Below are 26,359 nucleotides of genomic sequence, written 5' to 3' on the forward strand. Positions count from 1 at the left end.
CAGCACAAAACCAGACCAATGTCGAACCCAGTGGGGCCCAATCTCCCAGCAGGCTACAAAACCAAGTCCACAGCAAGCTAAACACGCCACTCAGGGTGTCAAATACCATGCAGGCTACAAAATCATGGCAAGCCAAACATGCCACTAGGGCATGAGAAAGCATCTCCATCATAGCGTGACATGATAGGCATGATTTCTCTCTCTTCCTCTTTTTATCCTAAATAACAGGGTATGTAAGACCATTTGGTCACAGTCATGATCCTGAAAAAAATACAAAATGATTAAAAGACTCCCACATAAATCAAATAACAGATCTGCGAGACAAATGACATGTGGGCATTTCCATATCTCCACTGGTGAGGGATACATTTGGTTGGCAAAGTTAATGGACTAACAGCAGCTGCACACAGCTCTAACCCTTCTACTCCCGCACAATTCCCATAACTCGACAGATGGTGAGGTGCTGGGTCGACTTCAGTGGTCCAACATATGATGGCGTTTAAGGAAAGAGACCACTTACTACTGTTCATCCCTGTAGTCTGGATTCTCTTTCAGGATGACGAAACCCTCAAGGACAGGCGAAAGTGGGATATACCTGGACATAGAAAAGAAATTCAATGAACCATGACGCAAGAACCTGCAAAAGCACAATGGAGCAACAGAAAGACTAGAGAGAATGTAAGGTTCGTTTACTTCTCGGTGGCCAGCTCAGCTCGATCGCCTGCTGCAAGCAGAACCGGAGTCGAGTGAGTCTGGAATCCAGTGATGGTCTTCGGCCGACCGGCCTGGCCCACCACATCCACAGCCTGGCCCACCCGAACAGGCACTGTTAAAGGCTTTAGATTCTCATCCACGGTCATCAGCATCCTTGGCTGAAAAAAGGCAAGGAATATCAGCAAAACTCAGGGAAAAAAACTACAAATGATTAAAACCAAAAAGTCACTGTCAGAAATTATTGAGGCCAAACCTGCATTGCTAGAACTAAGAAGTAGAGAACGTAGTGGTATTTCGCCAGGATGATTGATTTCATGTCCAGACAGGCGTGCAGCATGGTTACAATTCCAGCAAGTGCCGTCCTGTTCGATTTAAGCAGTTTTAAGAGAGAATTGTAATGCCAATGGAGGAATAGGAACTTGGATTCTGAAGAAGAGGAATTAAGGGTGCTGAGCCCAGCAAGCATGGCTAAAGTACATGTGGCTTATTGTTCCCTTTCCATTGTAGGCCTGAATCTTGGTGAGACATCACCCATCCATGGCGAGGCCCAGCAGACTAGTGATCAACCGAACCATGAATCCCACATGCACCTTAGCAAATGTATACTTGCTGAGGGTCAACACACTCTAGTTCTGATCTGAAGGAAGCAGAATACTTACGGTGACAGAAGGAATCGGTCAGAGTGGTAAGGACCAAGAGTCAGCAACCCCTTCCCCAGATGTACAAGACCCTGAGCAATCCGCACCTGCACATACCATCAAATTGGGTTAAGCGTGATTGTAAAAGATTGAGGGAACAGTGAGAACTCATAAAACAGGACCCAGGAAGCTTACGCAGAAGAGGAGGTTTGCTTCTTTGTAATAATAACTCGAAAGGTTCCGAAGCATGCCTGCTATCCGGGCATTATTAGTGCCAGCACCTATTAAGCCTAAGGATATGATAGCTGACTGCATAACTCAGAGCAAGTTAGATTGTAACAGGACAAAAGGAAAATTTATTGTGCAAGTTCTCCTTGACAAAACATACCATTGCCACTTCGGAATCAGTGTCGTGACTTAGCCTGCTTAAAGTGTCCATAACATTAACCTGATAAAAGACAGCAGGACATAGGTTACTTGTCAGTGCCTTGAAGTTGTGCCTTGATGTGCATCGATGTTGGTAAAAAGCCAACAAATGCACTGGTTCATAGACTTGACAATTTCACTGGAATCAATTTATTCATTTATCTTGTTGGGGGTTCATTTTTACCAACAGGAACAACAAATTTCTTAGTCAGTCGCTTTGGTATCCCATTCTCAGAAAGGTAAATAACAGAAGTTTTCTCTTCTTCTTTTTTCTCTTTTCTTTTTAAGAAGACTAAGAAGCTCTCTACCATTCAATTAGGAAGGGCGTCTTAACTAAAGTGGCTGTGCAGCCTTCAAGAAGTACCAGCCAAAATAACCAGGTGTTGAGAAAACATAAGACCACTGCAAAAAACTATGACCAGTAAAACAGCCTAGACCAGAAAAGGGACTTGGTAGATTCGAGTACCAGTTCCTAAGCATACAAGAAGTCACTTGCAGCCAAAATAAACCACTACTGTCAAATCAAAGTTGCACAATTTCTTTCTTCTTACTTTTCACATTGGCATGTCAGAGTCCAAAATTTTCAAAACTCACTCATCGACTAACTCAGGAGATGGTAAAACTGGTAGGGACTCGGACAGCCAGGCCAATGCCAAGTTCCACCGAAAGAAATGTGGACAAAAAGGCTGCTCTTTTATCAGTAGAGTATGCATCACCTTCGGATTTGATATGCAGAGAAGACCAAGAGCCAAAGGCACTGCTCGTCGGATATTCTGCTCTCCATACTGTAATAGATGCTCCAATGACCGAATTGACATATCAAGACCAAGTTCTTCAGCCATTGCGACAAGTGCAATTCCAATTACAGCAGGTCCCTGATGGGTCTCACCCTTCTCAAGATGCTGGGCACAGTATCCTAGGAGCTTTTGAACCTGTACAGAGAAAACAACAGTTAACAACTTGAACTAGTTGCATGTGTCCTAAGCAATTTGGTAGAGATAGAAGGGAGACCTTCAGTACATCGCCAGTTCCGGCATATGCAAGAGACAGAAGGGTCATGTCACAGTATTTGCGGATTTTTTCATGGAATGTTTTTGAAACTTCTGCAGTAGCCTCGACGCTTTCCTGTAAGGCACCAAAATTTCATAATATCATCAGAATGATACAAGGATCACAAACATACGATAACACTAGAAAGCTTCCTCACAAAAATGAAGGCATAAAAATAACGAAACTCATGAGATCACATGAAAGAATATTGCAAGAAATGGAGCTTTTAGCTCTAAATTAACTAAAAACTTTGTTACCTGCTTTCCAAGGTACAGAAGACCAAGGCCTAGAGGTAGAAAACGAGTGAGAGGCTCACCCAGTTCAGACTCACTGCGGTCCATTAAGGAAAATATAATCGATTGAGCAACCTCTTCATTGCAAGAGCCCACGAAGACTAGGCCCAGTGAGATTGCAGTGAATGCAATAACATCTAGAGGCGCTTTTGTATCACCCAGAATTGGGGATAAATGCCCACGAATCTAAGGATAAAGTACAGGAGTCAGCATAGAGTGTCAAGAAGGCTGGGCATCAAACAGAAAAGAATTTTCAAGGATTTCACCTGCTCATTTTGAGAACCTGCATATGCAAGGCCAAGGCCCATTATTGCGCCAATTCTGGTGCTGGAATCTTCTTTGTTAATGTAGTCAGCCAAAAGAGCCAATGCCTGGTAAAGAAATTTGGGAAGACCTCAATAAACAATTTAACAGTCAAGTCAGATAGATAACTGCTGTATGGAGAACATTGGAGGGAATCTCACAGGGTCACAATCACTCTTTACACCACAGGTGACAATGCCAACCGCTAAAAGAGCTCCTGCGATGACATTATTGTCATTGCTGTGGAGATACTTGTCGATTTGTGCAAGGCCAGAATCGACATCCCATAGGTGAATCAGGCCCTGCCAACAGTAACCAAACTGTCAATCTCTCATCAAGTCATGGGGCACTAAATACCATGTGAACCTTAAAAATCCAAAAACCATACCAAGCTTGCTGCAGCACTGGCCTTCCCGTGTTCCTTATTTTTGAAAAGCCAGCTTCCAGCAGATCCTCCACTTGATGATTCTGAAGGGACAGTCATCAACTTATCCTGCAGGGAAAGAGACGTAAAGAAACTTCATAACATGCACAAGACAAGATATGAGAATAGACATCCCCTTGCAAGCTACTCATCTACCTGGCCAAATCCCGCATTCACAAATGCATTAACAAAGGTAGCAGCCAAGTTCTGTCTGGCTGAATCAACACTTGCACCAGCACTTGCTCGGCCATCAATCAGGTGTACCTAATTAGATTAAAGTGATTGTGTCATTCAAGAGAGAACATTGTGGGGAGATCCATTTTAATCAGTAAAATCTAACATAGAACAAAACTCAAGTCCGGTGAGGATAGTAAAGTTATTAACAATATTTTACTAGGCATAAAAAGCTAAAAAGTCAACTGACTAAATGATATAGATGTTGATACCTTGTAGATGTCTTCCGGGGATTTGGGTTCCATGACCTCAATGTCCCGTGCAAGGGTAAGATACCCTTCACTTAATTTGGCATTGTTAATAATTTCTTGCAAGGCCTCTCTGTCATCCTCATTTGCAACCATCTCTTCATCAAGTTCCAATGTAACACCCTGAATAATGGATTTTTTCAAGTGATATGTAAACATTAATTAACAAAAGGAAATCAATAAATTGTCAACTAACACATCAAACTATAATGTCTATCAGGAAATGGGGACTTCTACACGGGTTAGCAGAAATCACAACCAGAAAAAGAAACACACTACAAGAACCTGGATGGCATATCATTATGATACATTTAGAGATTTTATCTCAGGCTTGATAAATATTTGAGGGGTTCAGGTCAGGATAAGGGATGAGCCTAGGATAAACGGCGCATTTCAGGCTCCTGCATTGCATCTGGTCTAACATGCATTAACCTTGACTCACCCCAACCAGGATGGCATTGCATATCATTATGATACATTTAGAGATTTTATCTCAGGCTTGACAAATGTTTGAGGGGTTCAGGTCAGGATAAGGGATGAGCTTTAGATAAACGGCGCATTTAAGGCTCCGGCAACGCATCTGATCTAACATGCATTAACCTTGACTCACCCCAACCAACGGCTATTGACGTCAGTAAGGTAAAGCAGGCACATTTCATATGACCATATCAAACCACCTCTTCAGTTAACAGACTTGTGATGCTTGTCCAAAACAACAGTGCAACTTCATATTTCAGTCACCCAGATTACAAATTATATTTTTGCTGGGTCAAACCAGAGTATATGTCCTCAAGAAAAACTTGAATATGTTAATATTTAGCACTCTCAATCCTGTTGACCCATTCTGATAACTGCTGCCTGCTAATTATATTAAAACTTGTAAGAGTAGCTCTAAATTTCCTGGCATTTCAATTTTCTATTTAGCATTTTTTATACATTTCCGTAGGAACACTTTATTAACTTTCCAAACTTTGATAGTTTAGCAGAAACTCTTCCTCCATAAAACCTCAATGTATCAGATAGATCCTAAATGGATCTCACAAACTGGTTGGCTGAAGATAAGTCTGGGTCCCAGCTAAATTTCTGAAAAATCCATCCATCCAAATCACACCGGACCATCTAACTGACCAGGCAGAAGATGCCTGCTGACCACATCAATGGTCCAAATTGCTTCTGGTGGATGTTCTAGTCTTCTAGAGAAGATAACAGTCTGATTGGACTGTAAGGTTCACTGGTCCATAGGGTTTACTATTTAAATTGTTGTTAGAGTTGGCAATGACTTATTCAACAAGTTTTCCTTTATTATTTCCATCACTTTTTATGGGCCACTATTCACCTACAGTGGTATGAAATAGGTCTCATTTTGAAAGCCTATAGAGTAAGCTTTCAAATGAGACCAAAATCATGTAATTAGGATATCATTTACTTGTGGTCAATTTATGCCATACAACAAAGAAAGTTACGAAGTTATGGCTGACTTACAGAAAGCATGTATCATCGTTAGGTTTTCAGTTTTTATTGTTCCCCACAAAGGGTTCAAACTCCAATAAAGAAATTCCTTTAGATGCATCCAACGCCTTTTTTGCGTGGAGCAATTCCACATAGTTATATTATATTTTCTGTTTTTATCGTTATAAGTGATCCATGGTGCTATTAGGAATCAAATTGTGGCACACCGGTGAAGGATTTCAGCTTCAAAAGTGGTACACATCCCCAACAGTGTTTTAAATTGCTTACGCCATGTAGTGTGTAGCTTACACTACGCAGCCTAGCTTAGTCTTGAATAGCTTAAATAGCATGTAACCAACACTACATGATAATTTGCATCCACTCCATGCCACATAGACTACGTAACTCACATTACAACCTACTGTATGTATTCGGATTCGTGTTACCGAGAACCTCTCATAGCAGGTGTTATGGTCTAAATGATACTGATAGGTCCAGGGTAGAGACACCTGAAACATTCTTATCACACAGAATTTCAGTCTTACAGAATTTTCTTTCTGTCTTACCAAACAGAATGTCTGTCTTACCGAACGGAATTTCTGTACGCATACTGTATTATTACCTTGCGGTAAGCAGGGAAATCCAAAGGTTTGACTTCTTTACTGATATAGCAATGGCAATGGATATGGATATTATTTCTTGGCACAATTTTTTAAAGGAGGTAGAAAACCTGCAAATGTTTGCTCCTTCAATATTAAAATCATTTAATGTTTTTAATGATTTGTTACAATTTTCTATTTTCAATAAAAATGTAGTTAATCATTCCAACGCTTTCAATAAAATAATACAAGTAAAAGTATTAAATCAGTTTAGTTGCTCTTTCTTTATGTTTATACTTAATCATTGCCCTTTCCTAATACTTTAGGTTGTATTTGGTTGCACCAAATATCATGCAATTTTCTTAACTTTAATTACTAATCACTCTAATTTGGTGCAAAATATCATGAAATCGGTGCAACAAAGCAACCTTGATTAAAAATTTAGAAGTAGACACAGTATGTAGCTTACACCTCATGCTTCTAAGGGGTGAACGCTATGCCACATGCTATTCACTATTTAAAACACCATTCCCCCTATCAAAACTTCAAATTCTTTTCCAATCTTGATGCATCACATCTAGTAAATAAACAACAATTTCAAAGGCTACCCTAAGGTTTACTCAAGAAGACCAAATGATTCAGATGAAATTGCTCCAATCATTCTTTTGTAAGGTCAAACTAAGGTCTTTCCTCATATCTTAGAAAGCACCTCCAGAAGTATCCTTGATGTGCACTAAGAAATTTGTTAACATGTCATCCTCAAATTAGATAGCCCTCGCCTATTTGCCTATGGTGATCTTGTGGAGAGTCCATTGCGTATAAAGACATTCTCGTTACAGGCTCACGACCCCCCTAGACCCACAACCCACTGCAAGGCCCAACATTTGCTGATTTTGGACTGATTATTTATAGATTTGGGGCCTCAATATCAAGATTTGCAATTTACTATTTGTGAAAAATATGGGGACTGGTTTAAAGATGATATTGAACATATGGGGAGAAGTGACTGAAGATTTTGAAGATTATTTCCTAGATTTGCTTAAGCTTTTACCATCTTAGGTAAATTAGATTGATTTGAAATCAATCATTTAATTGAGGGGATTCTCATTGATGATTCATTTAGAATTTATAGGGGGATCGTTATTTCAAAATTTTCTAAGTGTGAGGTTTTTTTTTTGGGGGGGAGTATTGTAAGAAGTTTGATATCAATAAATTACTTCTTCCTCTCTATTGAACTATTCTTCTAGGTGCACTCGTCCATTTCTTTGCAATTCAAGTATTGAGATCTTATATGACTCGAAAATCCGATTGCTCCATTTTAGTGTCAGAGCAGATGATCGCTAGGGAACTACTGACTATACATCATTTCCTAATGGCTTTGAAGGGGGTGGACACGTGAAGAGTTTGTGCAAGTAATCCAATTGATCTACGCACTCACAGAGCAAGTAAATCAGCTCACTCATGCTACACAATCTCACTAATCAGGTGGGAGAGCTCCACCAAGGAGCAAATCCGAAGCCTAATAAACAATGGACGGCCCTAGCTTATGAAGACACCAATGATCGAATCCTTCGAATATTGGAATGTGCCAGAGAACATGGAATTGAAGTAGATATTCTGAAAACGATGAGGAAATCCACAGAGTCAAAGGAAAAGTTGACATGTGAAGTGATCGATGCATTAACATTGGGCATACACTTGAATTTTATCAATAGATCCATTGATAGTGGCAGTCGCATTGATAGAGATGCAAATACGTCTCAACACCAAGGTATTCCGTAATGGTAGCCATAACGGCCACCATTGTTACCTTTACGATACAGGCTGTAACAGCCGTTACGGTTCTCTCTCTCTCTCTCTCTCTCTCTCTCTCTCTCTCTCTCTCTCTTCTATTGAAAAAAACCTGAAAAACCTGTATCGGCCCCGTAACGGGATGTTACAGGGCCATTATAGTCTTTACGGGGGACGTAACGGGCCTTTACGGGTCATTTTATCCGTAACGGCCGTTACAACCTTTACGACCCCATAACGTGTAGTTGTCACCGTTACCTTTACATAACGGCCTTTATGGCCCCCCACAACGGCCTTTATGGCACACCATGCTCAACACTAAAATAGAAGCACCTTTGCAAAAGATAACTATTGCACGAAAAATGGGGCAAATTTTTCAGGGTCCACGAAAACCTTTTAAACTTGCAACAGGCACGTTGACTCCCATAAAAACGCAAGTGAAAGACAATAGCGGACTCAAACAAAGGATATCTCGAGCTGAAGCTCAGGGTTACACCACTAGTTTCCACCAAAGAAGAAAAAGATTCATCAAAGAAATAATACAAATCCAAAGGTTGATACTAGTTTCCAACTCGTGGATGAGTTCTTTCAAAGCCAAGGAGAATTAATGTAGGCCACTGATCCACCACAGATCCCAACATATGCTGATTTTGGACTGTTTGTTTATAAATTTGGGGCCTAAATATCAACATTTACAATTTACTATTTGTGACGTGAATGAAGATATAAGGGCTAATTTGAAGATGATGCGATTGAAGAATTATTTCCTAGATTTGTTTTTACTATTATTAGGCTTTTAATCTTAGGTAAATTAGATTGGTTTGAAATCAATCTCTTAGTAAGGGTATTCTCATTGAAGCTTCATTTAGGATCTTCTTTGTGTGTGTGTGTGTGTGTGTGTGTGTGTGAATTTCTCTCAAGTATTATAAGAAGAAACTTGATATCAATAAGTTATTTCGACTTCTCTACTCAACTATTCTTGTGGGTGTACTATTATCCATTCCTTTGCAATTTGGGTGTCAAGATCTCATTTTACTCGATAGCCAGGTTGCACCAATTCTGTCAAGTGAAACTAAAGTCTTTCCTCTCAACATACAAGCACCTCCAAAGTATGCTTCATACATAATTCAGTATCTATCTTGTCATTGCTATGCTAGATAGCTCTCACCCAATTTGCAATTTTAATCCAACAAAGAGTATGTTTCCTATAAGACTTTTGTAAAACTCAGTGAGTGTCACCATGACATGTGGAAGAGAACATTCTGATGGCGGTGAAAAATGAAAAGTTGAATAAGGAAAGAATGTGGATGCATTCCAGATAATTACACAATGCCAGAAGAGAAGAGCTGGAATCAGAAGTATATCCAACTCTTTCACAAAAGTGGTCATTATCAAAGTGCCTCTTTCATTAGCTACTTGCACAAATTAATGAATGTTAAAAGATTTTTATTCATAGGGAGCTTAAAGAAAGAATTTGCATGGAACAACATCAATATTACATAGAGGTAATTATAATTATTTTTGCTACTTAAGAAATTAATAGTTAGAAGGAAAGAGCCAGATTTGATAGCTTTATTAAGATGCCAGCTTGAAAAGGGCTTCATTCATAATCAAGTTGACTATTCACTGCCGTAAAAATATATTAGTTTGGGATAAAAATATATTAATTGTACAAATTAATGAATGTTCAAAAAGTTTTATTAGGGGTGGCAATGGGCTGGGCTAGGCAGCCCAGTCTTGTAGGTCCAGAGCTTGGGCCCCTAAACTTGGTCTGAGGGGAGGGGTCAGGATGGAAATCTAGGGCTGATGTCAAGGGCAGGACGAAGGATGAATGGCCTGACCCAGCCCAGCCTGTTGGCTTGGTCCAATAATCAAGTTGGTCACTGTTACACAAAAGGATGGAGAATTTAAAGGCAATTGTGAGGGTCCCATTCAACCTTTGTGTGTGTAGTTTAAAGGCACTTTTTTGGATCTGAGTCCATGTTTCTATCAACAAAATCATTTATATGATGAGACTTGTCATGGATGGAAGGGATAAATCCAAAAAATTCTCAGAGTTAGACTACTTCAAACCTTTGATCATGTCACCCTTTTCCTTACAGGGCCAGCCCTGTAGGACCAAGCTAGGGCTGTGTCCTTTTTAGCCCAATTAGGCCAAAGGCCAGGCTTGGGCCATAGCTTGGGGACTAGGGCCGGACCAGGCCAACCCCTGCCCGACCCTAGCCTCGCCCATTGCCACCCCTAGTTTTTATCCATAGTAAGTTCAAAGAATGCACAGAACAACATCAATAGTACATAGAGATAATTGTTATATACTTTTGCAACTTAAAGAAATAAATGTATGGGTTGCAACATAGGGGACATATCTTGTTTTTTATAGCTTCAATCAGATGCCTGCTTGAAGCAAGCAGGCTTGATTCAAAGTCAAGTTGACTATTCACTTTCATAAAATATATTAATTTGAGATAATAGTTACACTACTAGACGTAAACAATTGTTATCACAATGAGCAGCAGCAAGGGAACAGACAAAACATATACATAGTATGAGTTCATGTAGCACTTAAAAATTGCAATTTATTACTGCCCTGACACCTAAAGCTTAGGACATAATTTTCTCATGTCAAGGATATTGGTTGTTGAGGAATAGCATGAGGGAAACTATTCCAATACAATGAACAGGAACAAACATCAATGCAACAGGCATTAAAAGACATCCAATTCAAATGGAAATGGATTCTAAAGTGCAAGTACATCAAAAGATGTCAAAATGGTAGACTTAAACCTACATGTCGAGCCATTATATAACAGAACTGCTTCTTCTGCGTCAGATCATCACAAGATGTAAAGACCTGCTTCACATTCTGTTTTAAAGCAAATGGAAAATCATGAGAACATTACATGTTGTTTCAGGAAAAAAGGGGGGGGGGGGGGGGGGAGGAGGAGAGAGAGAGAGAGAGAGAGAAGTGCATGAACTGTTTCCTACTCAGAATGGGAGGTACCTGAATGTTATCCTGGAAGAGCGCAATACGAAGTGCACTCGCATATTCTCCAAACTTATGATAAATAAGATATGCTATATCCAGCACTAATGTATCATCTGGTCCAGGGAAGTAGCTGCAAGATGTTTCAATTTTAAATTAGGAACCTTAAATTGGGAGGAGGGTTTGTAAAATTCAGGGTCGACCACAACACTCCAGTGGCTGGGACATAAGATTCACTGCACTGAGCTCAAAGGCCGAACAAAAGCTGACAGACGATTAAAAGAAAGAAATTTACCAAAAAGTGTGAGTTTTAGAAAATAATCCACAAGGCATCCATGAACTGTTTCCTACTCAGAATGGGAGGAGAGAGACATATCTTGTTTTAATTGTCCACAAGGCATCCACACGACAGCGTGTCTAAGGTTAGATCATCCCATCATTGATCGTGTAATGAGGCTAAGCTTGTAACCACACGATCAACAGTGATCTAACATTAACGGTCTAGATTGCACAGCCGAGTGAGCACACACGGAACACCGTAGGCCCCACACATGTAATCATGGGGGATGTGGCGCCAAAACCACAGAGCGTAGGTGGGCCCCACATGTGGACATTCATGCTCATGACCATCAAGCAATCCCCATATACATAAACATGCATATCAATGTTTGTGATCAAGTGGGACACTAAGGGGCATTGATTTAGAAATTTCAAGAATTGGAAATTTTCCAAAATTCCAACTTTTCCAAAAGGTTAGATTTTAAAAATATATAATTTAATTTAATTTAGGATTTGGAAATTTCCCAAAGTGGAAATATTAGGTGTGTTGACCAATCACATGAGATAGAGAGGGGAAAGAGAGGTGAAAAGGGTAAGTGAGAGAGGAGACCCAGAAGGTTGCACGCCTTACTCTCCCTCACGCCACCCCATCAAGTGATCCCCATATACATACACATGCATATTAACGGTTGTGATCAAGTGGGATACGAAGGGGCATTGATTTAGAAATATCCAGAATTGGAAATTTCCCAAAATTCCAACCTCCCCAAAAGGTTAGATTTTAACATTTCTACCACCTCATCAAGTGGTCCCCATATACATACACATGCATATTAATGGTTGTGATCGAGTGGGATGCAAAGGGGCATTGATTTAGAAATATCCATAATTGGAAATTTCCCAAAATTCCAACCTCCCCAAAAGGCCAGATTTTAACATTTCTAATTTAATTTAGGATTTGGAAATTTCCCAAAGTGGAAATATTAGTAATGTTGACTAATCACATAAGAGAGAGGAGGGAAAAAGTGGTGAAAAGGGAAAGTGAGAGAGGGGAGAGAGGAGAGAGAGAGCAGGTGCATGCACACCTTGCTCAGGTATACCCAGTCAACTTCATGCCATGCTTGGTTCCAAGACAATCGGGCCTTTTTTTAATAATTAAATCAAGTGGAACAATTAAACTGGGAATTCTTCCTTTAATTGCAAACAATGATTAACGGTTTTTCATAGTAGTTCTGGTCAAGAAAATTTCATAAATTTAGGTTGTAGTTCATCAAAACTGTAAAGAAGACGAAAAATCATCAAATCGCAGTAACTTTGACCATTTCGTTGGAGTTCAGTCATCTCATGCGAGAAAATTTATTAAGCACCAAAAAATTCAGGATTACTCATTTCAGTTAATTCCATGCCCTTCAACAACAGGGGACAAAGGTTGCTCTTAAATGAAGGTATTGGCAGTTACAGAAGATTTAAAAATATGTTTGCTCTTTCTTTTCTCAAAGGCAAGGTTTGTAGATCATAGTAAAATCTTAAGGTTGTGGTTTTGAATAGATATGAAAAAGCTATTGATGTGTAAAGCTTCTGCTTTTTATGAGTTAGTAGGCATAAACCCATTGCCCCAAAGAAAAAAAAAAAAGTAACGGAAAGAGGGGAAAGAGGGAAGAGAGAGCTGAGATGCCAGAATTTTCATACTTGTCATAAGATTATCAAATGACAGTTACCTGGCAGCACTAGTGAGGTAAAGACATGTGCGCTTGTAATTAGTCAAGTCCACTTGATCGACTAACATATCAAGGTCTTCAACCTGGAGATAGATCAACAACTATCATATACAGTTTCATTTCAGTCATCAAATGAGATAACGAGAGCAATGTCATGAGAGTACCTCAATTAGCAGATCAACTGCTTCTGGTTCGGCATTGTGCTGTAACATAAATATGAAGAACAAATTGATGTTAATTTTACTAACAAGATAGGGTAATGAGCAGATCACTCTAAACTGCCAAAATATCTGGTCAAACGATTGAAAGTTGCATATTGAAGAATGAAACACCATAAGTGGGTAGCATGGCAATAAACCAGTACATAAGTGTACCTTCATGTGAAAAGCAACAATCTGCTGCACCAACTCCATCAAGTCATCAATTGGGGCTTCTTCAACCTGCTGCAGGTATGGAAAAAAAAATGCATAAAATTATTGAAATTCAAAGAATGCAAGATTTAACTGGCAGAAGATGACATTGACGTATCTAAAATTACACTTGACGGCTCAGCTACCAGCCGACCACTTCAAAACCACTCACTTGTCGCCATGAGTTGATGGTCAGCTGAGCCACCCATCACCAATTAGATGATTCACTCAGAACCGGACACACAAGTTACCAACATGCCAAAAACACACGACAAATTGAAAATAGGAATTTACTTGGCTGACTGATGACGAGGGACAGTGTGTCAGATAAACAAACAAGTAAAACTAGAAAAGGTGAAACCACTTTGCGAGGAAACTGGGCTAGCAACTTAACATGTATCTCGATCATAATTCATAACTTGGTAAGACTGTTGGCAGTGAAATTAATTTCCCAGAAATAAGTAAGATGATGCATGCCAATTTTCAGTAGCTAATAATAGGTGGTCATAAATCTCATAGACAGTCTGCAATCTGTGACAGATGTTTAGCTCGATGACTAGCCCAAAAATGACATTGACATTGAACGCTATGGCATCAGGCTTGCACGGAGTGTGAAGCAAAAATGGCAACAGATCAGGTACGGCATTTCAAAATGTTAATTAAGTATAAACAGCAGGAAGCGGGAGCAGTATCACTGGTCTAAAGTGAGGTTTGAAGCAGGAGCAGTACCTGGTTAGAGGATCGTGCAGCTAAGCATCATACAATTCATTTGCAACAATGGTGGGTGGATTCATGACATGTCACAATATGGTCAGTTTTTGAGAAATAGAAGTTTCGAAATTTACTCAAAGGATAACCATGGCAAATGGGGAGTGCATGGTCTACTGATTTGCATACAATTCATTTCAGTTGGTGACAAGTTTTGTTGTTATAGTGCTTACCCAAACAGAAGAATCTGATAACGCTTGATTAGGCGTCCAAGATGACCAATCCCATGAGGATTATATAGGAGTCCAACAATTTCATCATCCATGGAAGCCTAAGTTATGGAGCATAATATAGTAAACAGCTATAAGAATGGTCACAACTTTACCCATCTCAAAGTTGGTCAAGAACATCTGATATTCTGTTATAGATGTTTTTATCTTTTGGATGACTCAGTAATTGATCTGATGTCGTTTTGTCCAGTACTATGCATCTCTTGTGCTACATATTGGTCATGTTCAACAAGTACTAAAGTGAAGTTTAACTCTCATGGCATCAGGTTTGCAAGTGAAGACTTTGGATTAGACTGAAAGGTGACGAAAGTTGAATAGCTGTGATTTTTTACCACGAATAATCAGCAGCACCAAAATAGCCTCTAGACAATGGTTACTGCTGTGGTGCCAAGCACCAATGCGAGGGGTCAGATAATGCAACCATGGATTTCAGAACAAGCCAACACATCCATGCATATAATATCATAATTTTTTAGCATACCGATTAGTATAAGGAAAATAAATCACAAGCATAATTTTAAACATACTACGAGAATATAAATGAACATCAAGTAGCACAAGAAAACAAGAATTCCTTTCCTAATTGGTATGTCTACATGTAAAGTGCCCGCTTTATAAGGCCTATATAACATGAAGGTGTATCAACCTGTCATCGATATGTAGAGAATACTCTTTTTACATTTTGAGGAGATCAATCTGTTCCTTTAATGAAGCCATCTGTCAACACTTTAATGAAAGAAATGCCCAAACCACCCTCACGTTTTTAACGAATTTGGACCATTTTCATAAAATTCAAACTGAATAATTACGTATCCAGGGAAGATCATGGTTATAAATATCAATTACAGAATGTATCTTAACGCAGGATTGAAAGTGCTACGAGTCGTTGCAACTCGGTCAGTTTCACTGCCTGTTTTGGGGGGAGACTCAATTTGTTCTCCACTGCTCCCAATTAGACTTGCCATCATATGACTAAAAACCACAGTGAAGATATATTACAAATTTCTTTTTAGTAACAACAAACCAAAAGAATGAATTCACAGCCACATGGACTAACGAAAACTAAAACACGTCAGGTACAAAGAACCCATGACAACATGAGAAAGTTGCCCAGTTAGTTGCCTCCCAGAGGAACACATAACCAAGCGAAGGTTCAAAGGTCCAAAATGTCATTAGATATAGCACCCATACTGCACAAATCACCTATCCGACATCAAGTGAATCCTCAGAATCACCCTAAGCTGCTTCAAGGGAAGCATGACACATTCAGAACCCATGTAAATCACAGATAGAACTCATGCTGCTCAAAGAGTCTTATTAGTATATTAATTCTTTAGCAGACAAGAATATTTTATACCATTTTGAAAATGAAATATCAAATAGGAGCTCCTAACTCCTCTGTAAAGCTAAAAAGAAAGCAATATAAAAAAGCTCATTTGTGGAAGAACAAACAGAAGGCACGGTATAGGGAAGCTATGTACACAGATCTCATGAATGCAGAAATAGAATACATTTTCATGCAGCTTTTCTTCATATAAATGGCAGGATGGACAGCACTAACAGAGAATGGCCAACAAGGTTCACAAAAAAAAAAAGGTACAATTATCAATCATCATTTTTAAAGAATTTACTGGACCAACCTGTCTCCTCGCAAACTCCTGTGCAATTTCACCAGCAAGGTTCCTGATTACAGAAGAAAGGGATTAGAAAGAACACGCTTGGTTAAATTTCTATGCATGCAAAATTATAGAATTTCACAATCACAATCCAGAAGGGCAGAAATATATATATATATATATATATATATATATATATATATATATATATATATATATATATATTCAAGAAAAAACCAGCACTAGAGAATTGAAGAGCCAAGCCAAATCAAAATTTTGAGCATGACAGGTGTTCTGACCAGTTCACAATCCAGACATATGCCAACTGCAAGCCCAGCCCAGCCCTTTTTTTATAAGCAACCATTTTATGGAAGAAGGACAAAAAAGATACTACCCATTAAGACATTGGACAAGTATCTGAAACATGCATGGAGTCGAGCTCCACTCCTTCGGCGAAAACATCATCACAGGAGTAAGCCTCTTGATAAAAGTAATGTAGGCCCAAGGCCCAAAATAGGGTCCAACATGTGTAGGTTTTGGGCTGTTAGTTGCAAGATTTGGGCTTTAAATGTCAGAGATCACATTTATCTTTTTTGGAAGATAAGGGGGCTAATGTGGAAGATATGATTGAAGATTCTTGGGGTATTTAGTAGATTGTTTTTGCTATTTTAGGCCAAATCTTTGTTGGTGGAATTTTTATTATTTTAAATAAATAATTGATTGATTTCAAATCAACCAAAATTGATTTGAAATTAATCTAATAATTGACCGATCTTCATTAAAGATTCAAGAGGACCGTGTTTAGGGTCTATAAAGCGAGGTGGTGTAGGAAGTAGTGCATTCCACATTTTTTGAGATGTGAATTTTTTCAAGTATTTGTAAGAGAAGAAGTTTCGATATCAATAAAGTTATTTCTCTCTCTCTACTCAAATATTTCTTGTAAGTGCATACACATTCATTTATTTGCTATTAGGGTGTTGAAATCTCATTGACTCGATAAATGGGTTGCACCATTTTGGTATCAAAGTTAGAGTTGGGCATGGAACAACTCAACTCGTCCGACTCATTCAAACCCGAGTCACCCGACTCAATCCGAACCGAGTGGGTGAGTCAATCTGAACCGAGTAGACTTCGTCCAATCCGAACTCAAACCGAGTCGAGTTCGGGTCAACTGGTAACTTGACTATACTCGAAATCTAACTCGGTATTGACTCGACTCGATCCAAAACACGACTAGCACATACCAAAAAAAAATAAACACTAAATCTAATGGTTGAAGCAACAGTTGCTGGAGATGGATTCTGCAAGGGGATATGACAGATCCGGCGATGGACACGTGGGAAGATGCAAATGCAGGAGGAATTGTGGTAAATGGGTTTTACAACGGGGCACAAAGAAGATGAGGCTGATGGTTGCAAAACAGTCGAGCCTATAGAAGATGATTATGCCGAGACCAAAATGGGTTTTCCTTGCGCAAAACACAAGTGAAGTTGATGGGAGACAGGTCCTCCAAATATTAATGCTGAGGCAATAGGCTGCAGCAAGGCATACACCCAAAATTGACGTTTTAGATCTGAGATGCCGTGTAGCTGATGGAGAAGCTACAATTCCAGTAGGTGCATCTAGGTTCTGAGCTGCAATTTTAGCCCTTGAATACCCACCACACCCGACCCAACTCAGTGCTAACTCATCCCAACTCGGTACCTGTGACAGGGTCGAACTTGGTCCGGGTTAGTCCAGGCCAAAACCGGACTCGTATCAAGTCAGGCATGCTAGACGCAGTACCAAGTCAGGTCGAGTCGGGTCAGCCCTAACTCGGCCCGACTCGACTCGATACCCAACTCTAATCAAAGTGGGGTCATATGTGGGAATTTTTTACTTTACGTCATCTCCTAAAGTAGGCAATCTCATAGTAGCTGCAATATACTCAGTGAAGGCGCGGATCCATGTCGATTTCCTGAAGACTATTTGACCCCGTTGAATGGTTTGGACGAATGATCCAAATTTCTTACAACGAATGTCTTTGGGATACAACCACTTCTCGGTTCAGAGTGACCGACTCAATTACCAGGTAGTTGATGCTCGAAATATACATTTACGGATTATAGAAAAATGGAGTTTTCGATCAAGAAGAAAAACTTGCTTTGAAAACCGACTACGGTGCTTTTTTCCTAGGTTTTCTGTATTACTATTTATATGAATTTCAAAAGGTGACGTGGTGGACACCTAGTCCACTGGTGTCGGCCAACATATACTTCCATTGTGCCAAAGACTCGACCAAATGAATATCTGCGGAAGACTTGGTCAAACGAATATATGTGGAAGATTCAGTCAATAGTTGTGGAAGATAGGTTAAAGGTAAAAGGAAAAGGGATCATGTAGACAAGCCCAAGGAGGTTCAAAACCATTTCCTCAAAAAATTTCCTTTATCTATTGTTATTTTAAATATCTTGCTAAAACCAACACTTACAACAAGCTCAAGTTTACCTAAATTGGACCATGACGAGTCAAGATAAAGTCAAGTGGAAACGCTTATGAGATCAAATTGCTAGATAACTTGGATATCTCGCTAACTTTCAATGTGGCAAATTTGTTCGAGTATCATGGTGAGGTGCTTGACATGCAAGACAAAGCTATCATCAATATGGACAAACACCTCCCTAAGAAAAAAGATGAAGAAAAATCAACAAATGTTGCAGATGACAACATGGTATTCAATAACGATAATGGCAGTCATACCATTACGACACAGGTCATAACGGTCTTTACAACCTTCCTTGTTTAAAAAAATGGCCCATAATGTTTTTCTGTTAAGGCCCCATAACGCATGACAATCTCCACCGTTACAACATTACCATTATAGGGCGACCATTATGGTCGTTACACAACTGTTTTTGCACACCTTAGAAGAAGACCAATGACACTTGGCGAGACTAATACAAACAATATTTGGTGAAATGGAACAACAATGCCTATTCTGAATGCATATGAATCATGATGAGAAATTAAAGAGATTGGATCCAGACCTCGACTATAAAGCGCCATTGGAATTGAATTCTTTCCAACCCAGAGGGGAATGATGTAGGTCCACAGCCCAACATGTGCTGATTTGGACTACTTGTTACAAGATTTCAGATTAAATGTCAGGAACTGCAATTTACTGTCTGCGGAAGATAGGGGGACTCATTTTAAGATGTAAATGAAGATTTTGAGGATGATTTCTTAGATTTTCTTTACTATTATCAGGCTTGTTGCCATCTTGGGTAAATTACATTGAGTTGAAATCACTTTAATAGTTGAGGGATGGATGGGGGATTTTATGAGTTTTTGTTTAAGTCATTATGAGGAGAATTTTCAACTTCAAAAAAAGTTGCTCATTCAACTCTACTCAAACATTCTTATAGGTGTACTTTTGTCCCTTCTTGCAATTTGAGTATCCACATCTCATTGAATCGCTAATCAGGTTGTACCACTTTGCCCTGACCTCTATCAAAGATACCACAATCTACATCAAGGGAATAAACCGGAAAATGAATACACCAAGGAATTCCATATATTGACCTTTTTTTAAGGCAACAACTTTATAGATAAGCCGCAAAAGGCCAAAAAGAATACAACGCCAAACACAAAAACTAAAATTACAACCCCAAAAGGGCAATAAGGATGCATTTGTCCAAATCCTTAATGACGGAAGCCTTCTCAGGCACCCAAGATATTGCTTTGTGAGTGATGACACCTTTCGAAACCAACTTGTTTTTTAAGCATTGCCTATTCCTTTTTCCCCAAATGGCCCAAAGGCACGCCATCGCCACGAACCCCCAAACCACTTTCCCTTCCACAAATCGACACTACGAGTAACGTTTTCTTAATGGTGTTAACTCAAATATAAGAAATGAATTGGCTTCCAAAAATGTATTGAGCGCGTCGGATGCATACACACTTGTATTAAAAGTTGAGGAGATAATTAATTGGGGACTTAGGAGACAATTTGGTGCCCCCACGAGGATCGTCATCTTCATTAACAATACGGCAGCATGCTAAGTTCCTAAGTAAGGAGACCACAAGACCTCCCATAAGTCGAGGGACGATAGGCCAACGTCTAGCAATGAAGCCAAACCCCAACCTGAGGGTAGATGGTTATGGATGAGGGGCTAGTGCACCCAAGATGGGGCAAAATAGCACTCCTCAGGCTTTATATATGGACAGCGGAGACATTGTTTTTTTCAATGTCTTAAACATCAATCGTCATTTAAAGTGAATTTGGCTAAGAAATAAGACGTTGAAAATACCCCCGAACATATGAAATTTCAGGATGACATAAAATACGAATAACATGCATACGAGGATAGGGCACATGTTAAGGAAGATGTAGCAGATGTGTATGATGATAGGGGCAAGCCATTAGGCATCCTATGGACACAACCGGCCCCTTAGGTGATTGATGAGGAGCATTGGTTTCAACACTATTTACCACGCTACTTGCACTTCTTGTGGGGAGGAGCAATAAGAACAATGTCTCACAAAAAATGGTAAATAAATTAAAATTCAAAGAACATAAGCATCCACGTCCACACCAAATTCGTTGATTCAAGATAGGGAAGAAATTTCTTGTTAACTTCAAGTGCTTAGTTTACTTCTATATTGGATATAAGTTCAAGAATGAGGTATAAATATAATTTGACATTGGTACCCATGGATGCAAGCCACATTTTATTAGGAAGACCATGGTTGTAAGACTAAGACATAGTGCATTTGACTCGGCATCACATTGTACTCAATGAAATTGCTCAATGTAGAAAGGTTTGAAGAAGAAAACAAGTAGACTAGCATCGTTTGTCTTGGTTGTTAAAGACGACACAAAACAGTCAGAGGTTTTGCCTCTTATACAAAAACTCCTTCATGAAATATTCCTTATAGGAGGAAGTCCAGTCAAACAAGCCAAACTCATGCCAATTGAATGGTCTAACATAAAGAAGTATAAGGAAAACAAGAGAAGAAATAGAAACTGAAGAAGGATACCAAACAGAGCAATGCCAGACATTGAGAAGCTACAAATGAACATCACCGTAAGAAGATATATAAAGAATGTGACTTGATTGTGGTTTAACTCCATAAAGAAAGGTTTCCAATGGAAACTGACAACAAGCACAAGTCTAAGAACATTGAACCATGCCAAGTTAAGAGAAAGTTAGGTGACAGCGCCCATTGGTTCTAGTTGTCAGATGCCTTGGGCATTTCACAGATTTTCAATGTGGCGTATTTGTTCGAGCATAGTGGAGAAGTGTCTAACATGCAAAATGAAGTCATTGTCGATTGAATAAACATCTCCTGAGTAAAAAGAAGATGAACAAGTATTGCGCATGAAGACCACTGATACTCGACAGAGCCAACACAAGCAATTGAAAAGATCTAATCCAAAACTCTACTTGTATGAAGCGTGATAGAGTCAAGTTCTTCCCAATCGAGGGGGGAGGTTGATGTAGGCCCAGGGTCCCACTGTATGGGCCCAACATGAGTTGAGTTTGGATTCTTTGTTGCACGGTTTGGGGCCTAAATGGCAAAGATCACATTTACCATTTTTGGAAGATATGGGGCTGATGTGGAAGATAAGGTTGAAGCTTTGTGGCATAGTTAGTAGATTTGTTTTTGCTATTTTAGGCAAAACCTTTGTTGGTGATTACTTAAATAAATTATAGATTAAATTAAAATCAATCTAATAATTGGGGAATCTTCAATAATATTCAAGAGGATTGTCTTCTGGGTCTTGTTGGTGTTAGGAGGTAGGGCATTCAACATTTTCTGAGTTGTAAATTTTCTCTAGTATTGTAAGAGAAGATGATTGAAAATCAATAAAGTTATTTCTCCCTCTACTCTGAAATATTTCTTGTGAGTGTATACATGTCTATTTCTTTTGCAATTCGAGTGTCCAAATCTCATTGACTCAATAACCAGGTTGCACCAACAAGGCTAAAGGAAACTAGAAACACTGAAATTGGACCTTTAATTTCGTCAATAAGGAATCTCAGTTTCCTAGGAGTTGGCCGAGACACATAAACCCATGAGATTCAATCTTAGAATATCCTTGGATGACAATCCTATCTAGAGAACCAATCAACTCCAATATTAGATATAATTCCTGCTTTTATCACCTCCAATTTCAGGCCAGCTCGTGTACAGACCAAAATACAGCATCTAAAACCCTAATTGTTGGCTTCTAGTCAACAAGGTTTTGGGTATATCACAAGGCATAGAGATCCAAACTACAGGGGACATTCATGAAGTGGTGGCTTATAAACCTACGATGAACACACCTAAAATTTCAAAACAAGACTAGGGTTGAGGCACAATAAAATCCCCCAATGTGAAGTTTAGAAAAAGAAGACTTCAGTTTGCAGCCAAAGATAATTTTATTCTGGTGAAATATTTAGAGAAATCAATAGGGATAGATTGCACCAAAAGATATCTACAAGTTCCACCAATGGGTATGAAGGTGATTGTTAGGAAGAAAATGCCCTTGTTCTAGATTTTAAAGGAGACATAGAATTGAAGAGGATATGCTCCAAGGGATCCCCATCATTTGGAAAGCCCAGAAATTACCCAACCACAAACTGAATTTGAACGTTAACACAGTCATGCAAGTAGGAAACTCAAATTATGTGCCCTTCTACACATCCACCAAAAAAGATGCAGGGGGCAGGGTATGTAACCAATGGCACTCCATTTGTAATGGATCCAAGCATATTCTTATGATCCATAAGGCTAAAGGCTCCAAGTCAGTAGTTAAGTCAATGGCGATAAACAAATGAAAATCTAACAGGCATCAAAATTATTAGGTGATAACCAACTCTCCTCATTCTCTCAGGCAATGAAATGCTCACCGAACATATTCATGGCCCCATGAACCAATATCTCCCTCTGTACCCAAAAGCCTGTACTTCAAGCTTTCCTACAAAAATCAACATAGGAACCAAACCAAGCACATCAACCGATACTCCAAATAACAGGAAAGTATTACAGAACCAAAAATGAAAATAATTCAAATACATCTATCCACCTAGTGAGCAACAAACTTAGTAGGCAAATTTCTAACCATGCATGTGCTTCATAGAAATCAATGCTCTGCTACCAAATGCAAATAGGATGGTACGCAGTAAAATGATACATGAGGATCTCAGCAAAAATCAACAATGATCATACCAAAGGATCATACCAAAGCCCAAACACATAAAGGTGGACAAACTAAATCAAGATTGGTCCCCAAAACACAGTTCCCCATTGCATGATAAAAATAAACAGATAGCCAACTAAAATATCTCTATACCATTACTGAATAAAAATAGAAAAAACAACAAAGAATTGAATAGTCTTACGTACTCTTTCCCCTTCTGCAGACATAGTCAAGGCCAAAACTGAAAGTATGTCTGCTAGGTATTTCTGCAATTGGTCAAAACAATGATGAGCGACTACTGATTTCCAAAAGAAAATGTACGGAATAGCAACACCCAGAGTACCTTCAAATCTGAATCTGCCATCGTTTCATAAAACGCTTTTAGAGTGCCATAATGGGGACGAATGAATTTCAGAGGCTTTGGAACGGATGTCATTGAGCTTGTTGATGTCCGAATCTCCTGCCTACAGAACCAAACAAGAAATAAAAGCAGTCAAATTAGTTAAACAGTATGCACCCACTTGATGTATATCACCAGTAAAGTATGCAGAAAAATCATATAAATTAATGAGCATCAACTATATGTACTCATAAAAAAGCAACTGTTTTGCGTCAACATATCCCGTTGGTTTGAATGGGGGAAAAATCAAAAGCCATCATCAGCAATGATTGGAGATTGATCTTTTAGAAACTATTCGAAATAGTATTCATTCTATGGAAACAGCCATACATCATTTTAAAAAATAAACGGGTAAGAGTTTGAACGACAGAATAACAAGGTCCTCATAATCCATCAAGATGATGTGAAGGCGGATAATAGACATTCTACTCGGTGGTTTCAGATCCACAACCAACCCAGAAGACACCAGAAATCAAATGAGAAAATTTATCATAATTTAAAAACCATCAGAGTCATTAATAAAAAAGGCAGCCCTCACTACACAGCATGGTGGCTAAATAAAAACTCAAGAGAAGAACCTTATAAATAAGGTCTTTCTTAAAGATCTCTTAAATAAATCATTTATCAAAGAAACAAGGCATTTAAGACAGGCTCATGAGACACAATGCTAACTCCACAATAAGAGACCTAAAAGAAAGACAGACAAATTCCAATAATAGACTATGATATTAAATGGTCCACGCTTACTCAATTCCACATTCAAGGAATTTTTGAGCTAGTTCCGTAGGTAGAGTTAACAGCCACAAACCTGGGGCACTCCACTAAAAAACCTACCAGCTATCTTAACACCAGAATTATTGTTCATAACCATCCACTTATAGGCCCTGCAGGCTATTGCTCACTCACCTAATTGAGACTCCTGTTATCGAGTTCACTGGTGAGCCCTTTGCTCAATTCTTCAATGAACTGAGAACTTGTGGGCATTGCAACTAGGCCCCGAGGTATGTATAATTTATGGATGGGCTCACTGTGCATTCCACCATACATATATATATATATAACAAAAAATTAAGCTGTGCATGTATCAGTCTGGTGTGCACCGGATCAAGTAAAATAAAGGAAGTGAAAATCCATCCACAGCCAGAACATTGGAACTCTGATCTTGGGTGTCGCTGTTTGTCACGAACAAGCAATACCAGTCATTTTCATGAATCCCAATTGTTTCAGCATCTTTTTTCTAGGGTTTACTTTAGCATGATTTCAGGGCAAGTCTGGTAATTTCCCTCGACTGCATAAGTAGTTCAAATTAGGATATCAGTAAAAATTTGCAGTGTCTGGCCTATCGGCCACGAATGATACGGATATATCAGCCCACAACAGCCTGAAACAGGGCGATTCGTAACAGCATCGGTGGTGAACGATACATTATGTAATACGCCCATCTCAAACCTTGACATCTTCTGATTTATAAATAAAACCACCCTTTCCACTTCTGGTAAATCAATAGTGCAAAGTTGTTCTATTGTATTATGAAAAGTAGAAATATGAGTCCTTTTGATCAATCGGGGTGGGTGCATATACCAATTTCTAGCTAAATTACTTAACAAAAACAGAATTCCTTGGTGATGTAATCGCATTGCTTTTCAGCATCTTCTTTTTTTAGGGTTTCCTTTCAGTAACATTATTTTAGGGCTAATGTGGTAATTTTCCTAAATTGAGTTATAACTTATAAATAGATCCTACTTCCTCAGATGTAAGTTAAAAGTGTCGTTAAAAATAAATTTTCTGATTGATAGATAAAACCACCTTTTCTGCTTCTGGTAAAACAATAGTACAGAGTTGTACTATTGCATTACAAAAAGTAGAAAATGGGTACTTGCAGTCAATCAGGGCGGGTGCAGATACCAATTTCCAGTTAAATTACTTAAGATTACAAAAGAGAATTCCTCTGCGACGCAAATTTTTATTTTTATTTTTTGTTATTATTTATTCTCCACTCAGCATAAATGGATGGAGTTAAAATTAGCTAAGTTTTACAGACATAAAGTTTAAGGGCTAAACAAAGATGAACCCTAGATGTTCGATGAAATTACGAAGTAACGGATCACCTCATGCTCTCGAGGGCGAGTTTCTGGACGCCAGGGTCTGAATCCTGAACCCTCTCGACGTAGAGTTCCAATTGCTGCTTCAGAGCCAGATCTTCGTCTGACTGTGGTTTTACGACATGACCGGGTTAATCGTAATCGATCAAACGGAGTAAGATAAAAAGAGAGATTCCGACCGTCAAAAAAAAAGGGGGGGGTGAAAACATGAGAGAGCGAGAGAGATGAGATTTCGTTACCAGATCTTCGTCCTTTTTCTTCTTGGGGTCTTTGGAGGGGACTTTAACAGACGCCTGTTCAAGTCCACCATTGTTGCTGCTAGGGCTTGGATCGCCAGACATTCTTTGCAATGGAGGAGTCGATCGTAGAATCGAAGAGAAAGGGAGAAAATAGATGAAACCCGCTTCGCTTTGTTTTCTGAAAAAAAGAAAAGAGACCGCGAGAGAGACACGAACCGGCTAGGTATATGAGAGAGGAGTAACATACGATACTCACGCTACGTAAGACGCTTGATAC

The 26,359-nt window shown here is 39.1% G+C and overlaps 1 protein-coding gene across 2 annotated transcripts; it reads right to left on the reverse strand.

The window, feature by feature from the left end:
• Positions 1 to 78: 78 nt before the first annotated feature.
• On the reverse strand, positions 79 to 26,293 carry LOC131232514 (26S proteasome non-ATPase regulatory subunit 2 homolog A-like). 2 transcript variants are annotated; one of them, XM_058228796.1, is made up of 25 exons: positions 26,083 to 26,293; positions 25,850 to 25,950; positions 23,685 to 23,805; positions 23,548 to 23,607; positions 23,052 to 23,119; positions 16,198 to 16,240; positions 13,524 to 13,589; positions 13,314 to 13,352; positions 13,150 to 13,232; positions 11,171 to 11,285; positions 10,958 to 11,032; positions 4,295 to 4,453; positions 4,005 to 4,112; positions 3,813 to 3,917; positions 3,586 to 3,726; positions 3,388 to 3,492; positions 3,086 to 3,307; positions 2,790 to 2,903; positions 2,495 to 2,710; positions 1,741 to 1,800; positions 1,548 to 1,661; positions 1,374 to 1,459; positions 968 to 1,076; positions 694 to 872; positions 79 to 595 (listed from the first exon to the last, which is right to left on the reverse strand). In XM_058228796.1, the coding sequence occupies exons 1-25, from the start codon at positions 26,182 to 26,184 to the stop codon at positions 520 to 522; spliced, it is 2,667 nt and encodes an 888-aa protein (XP_058084779.1). In that variant the 5' UTR covers positions 26,185 to 26,293; the 3' UTR covers positions 79 to 519. The 2 variants fall into 2 exon arrangements, with proteins under 2 accessions (XP_058084779.1, XP_058084778.1); XM_058228795.1 differs by having other exon boundaries at positions 13,524 to 13,592.
• Positions 26,294 to 26,359: the final 66 nt, after the last annotated feature.

Source organism: Magnolia sinica, chromosome 18 (genome assembly GCF_029962835.1).
Source record: "Magnolia sinica isolate HGM2019 chromosome 18, MsV1, whole genome shotgun sequence".
Taxonomy (NCBI): Eukaryota; Viridiplantae; Streptophyta; class Magnoliopsida; order Magnoliales; family Magnoliaceae; genus Magnolia; species Magnolia sinica.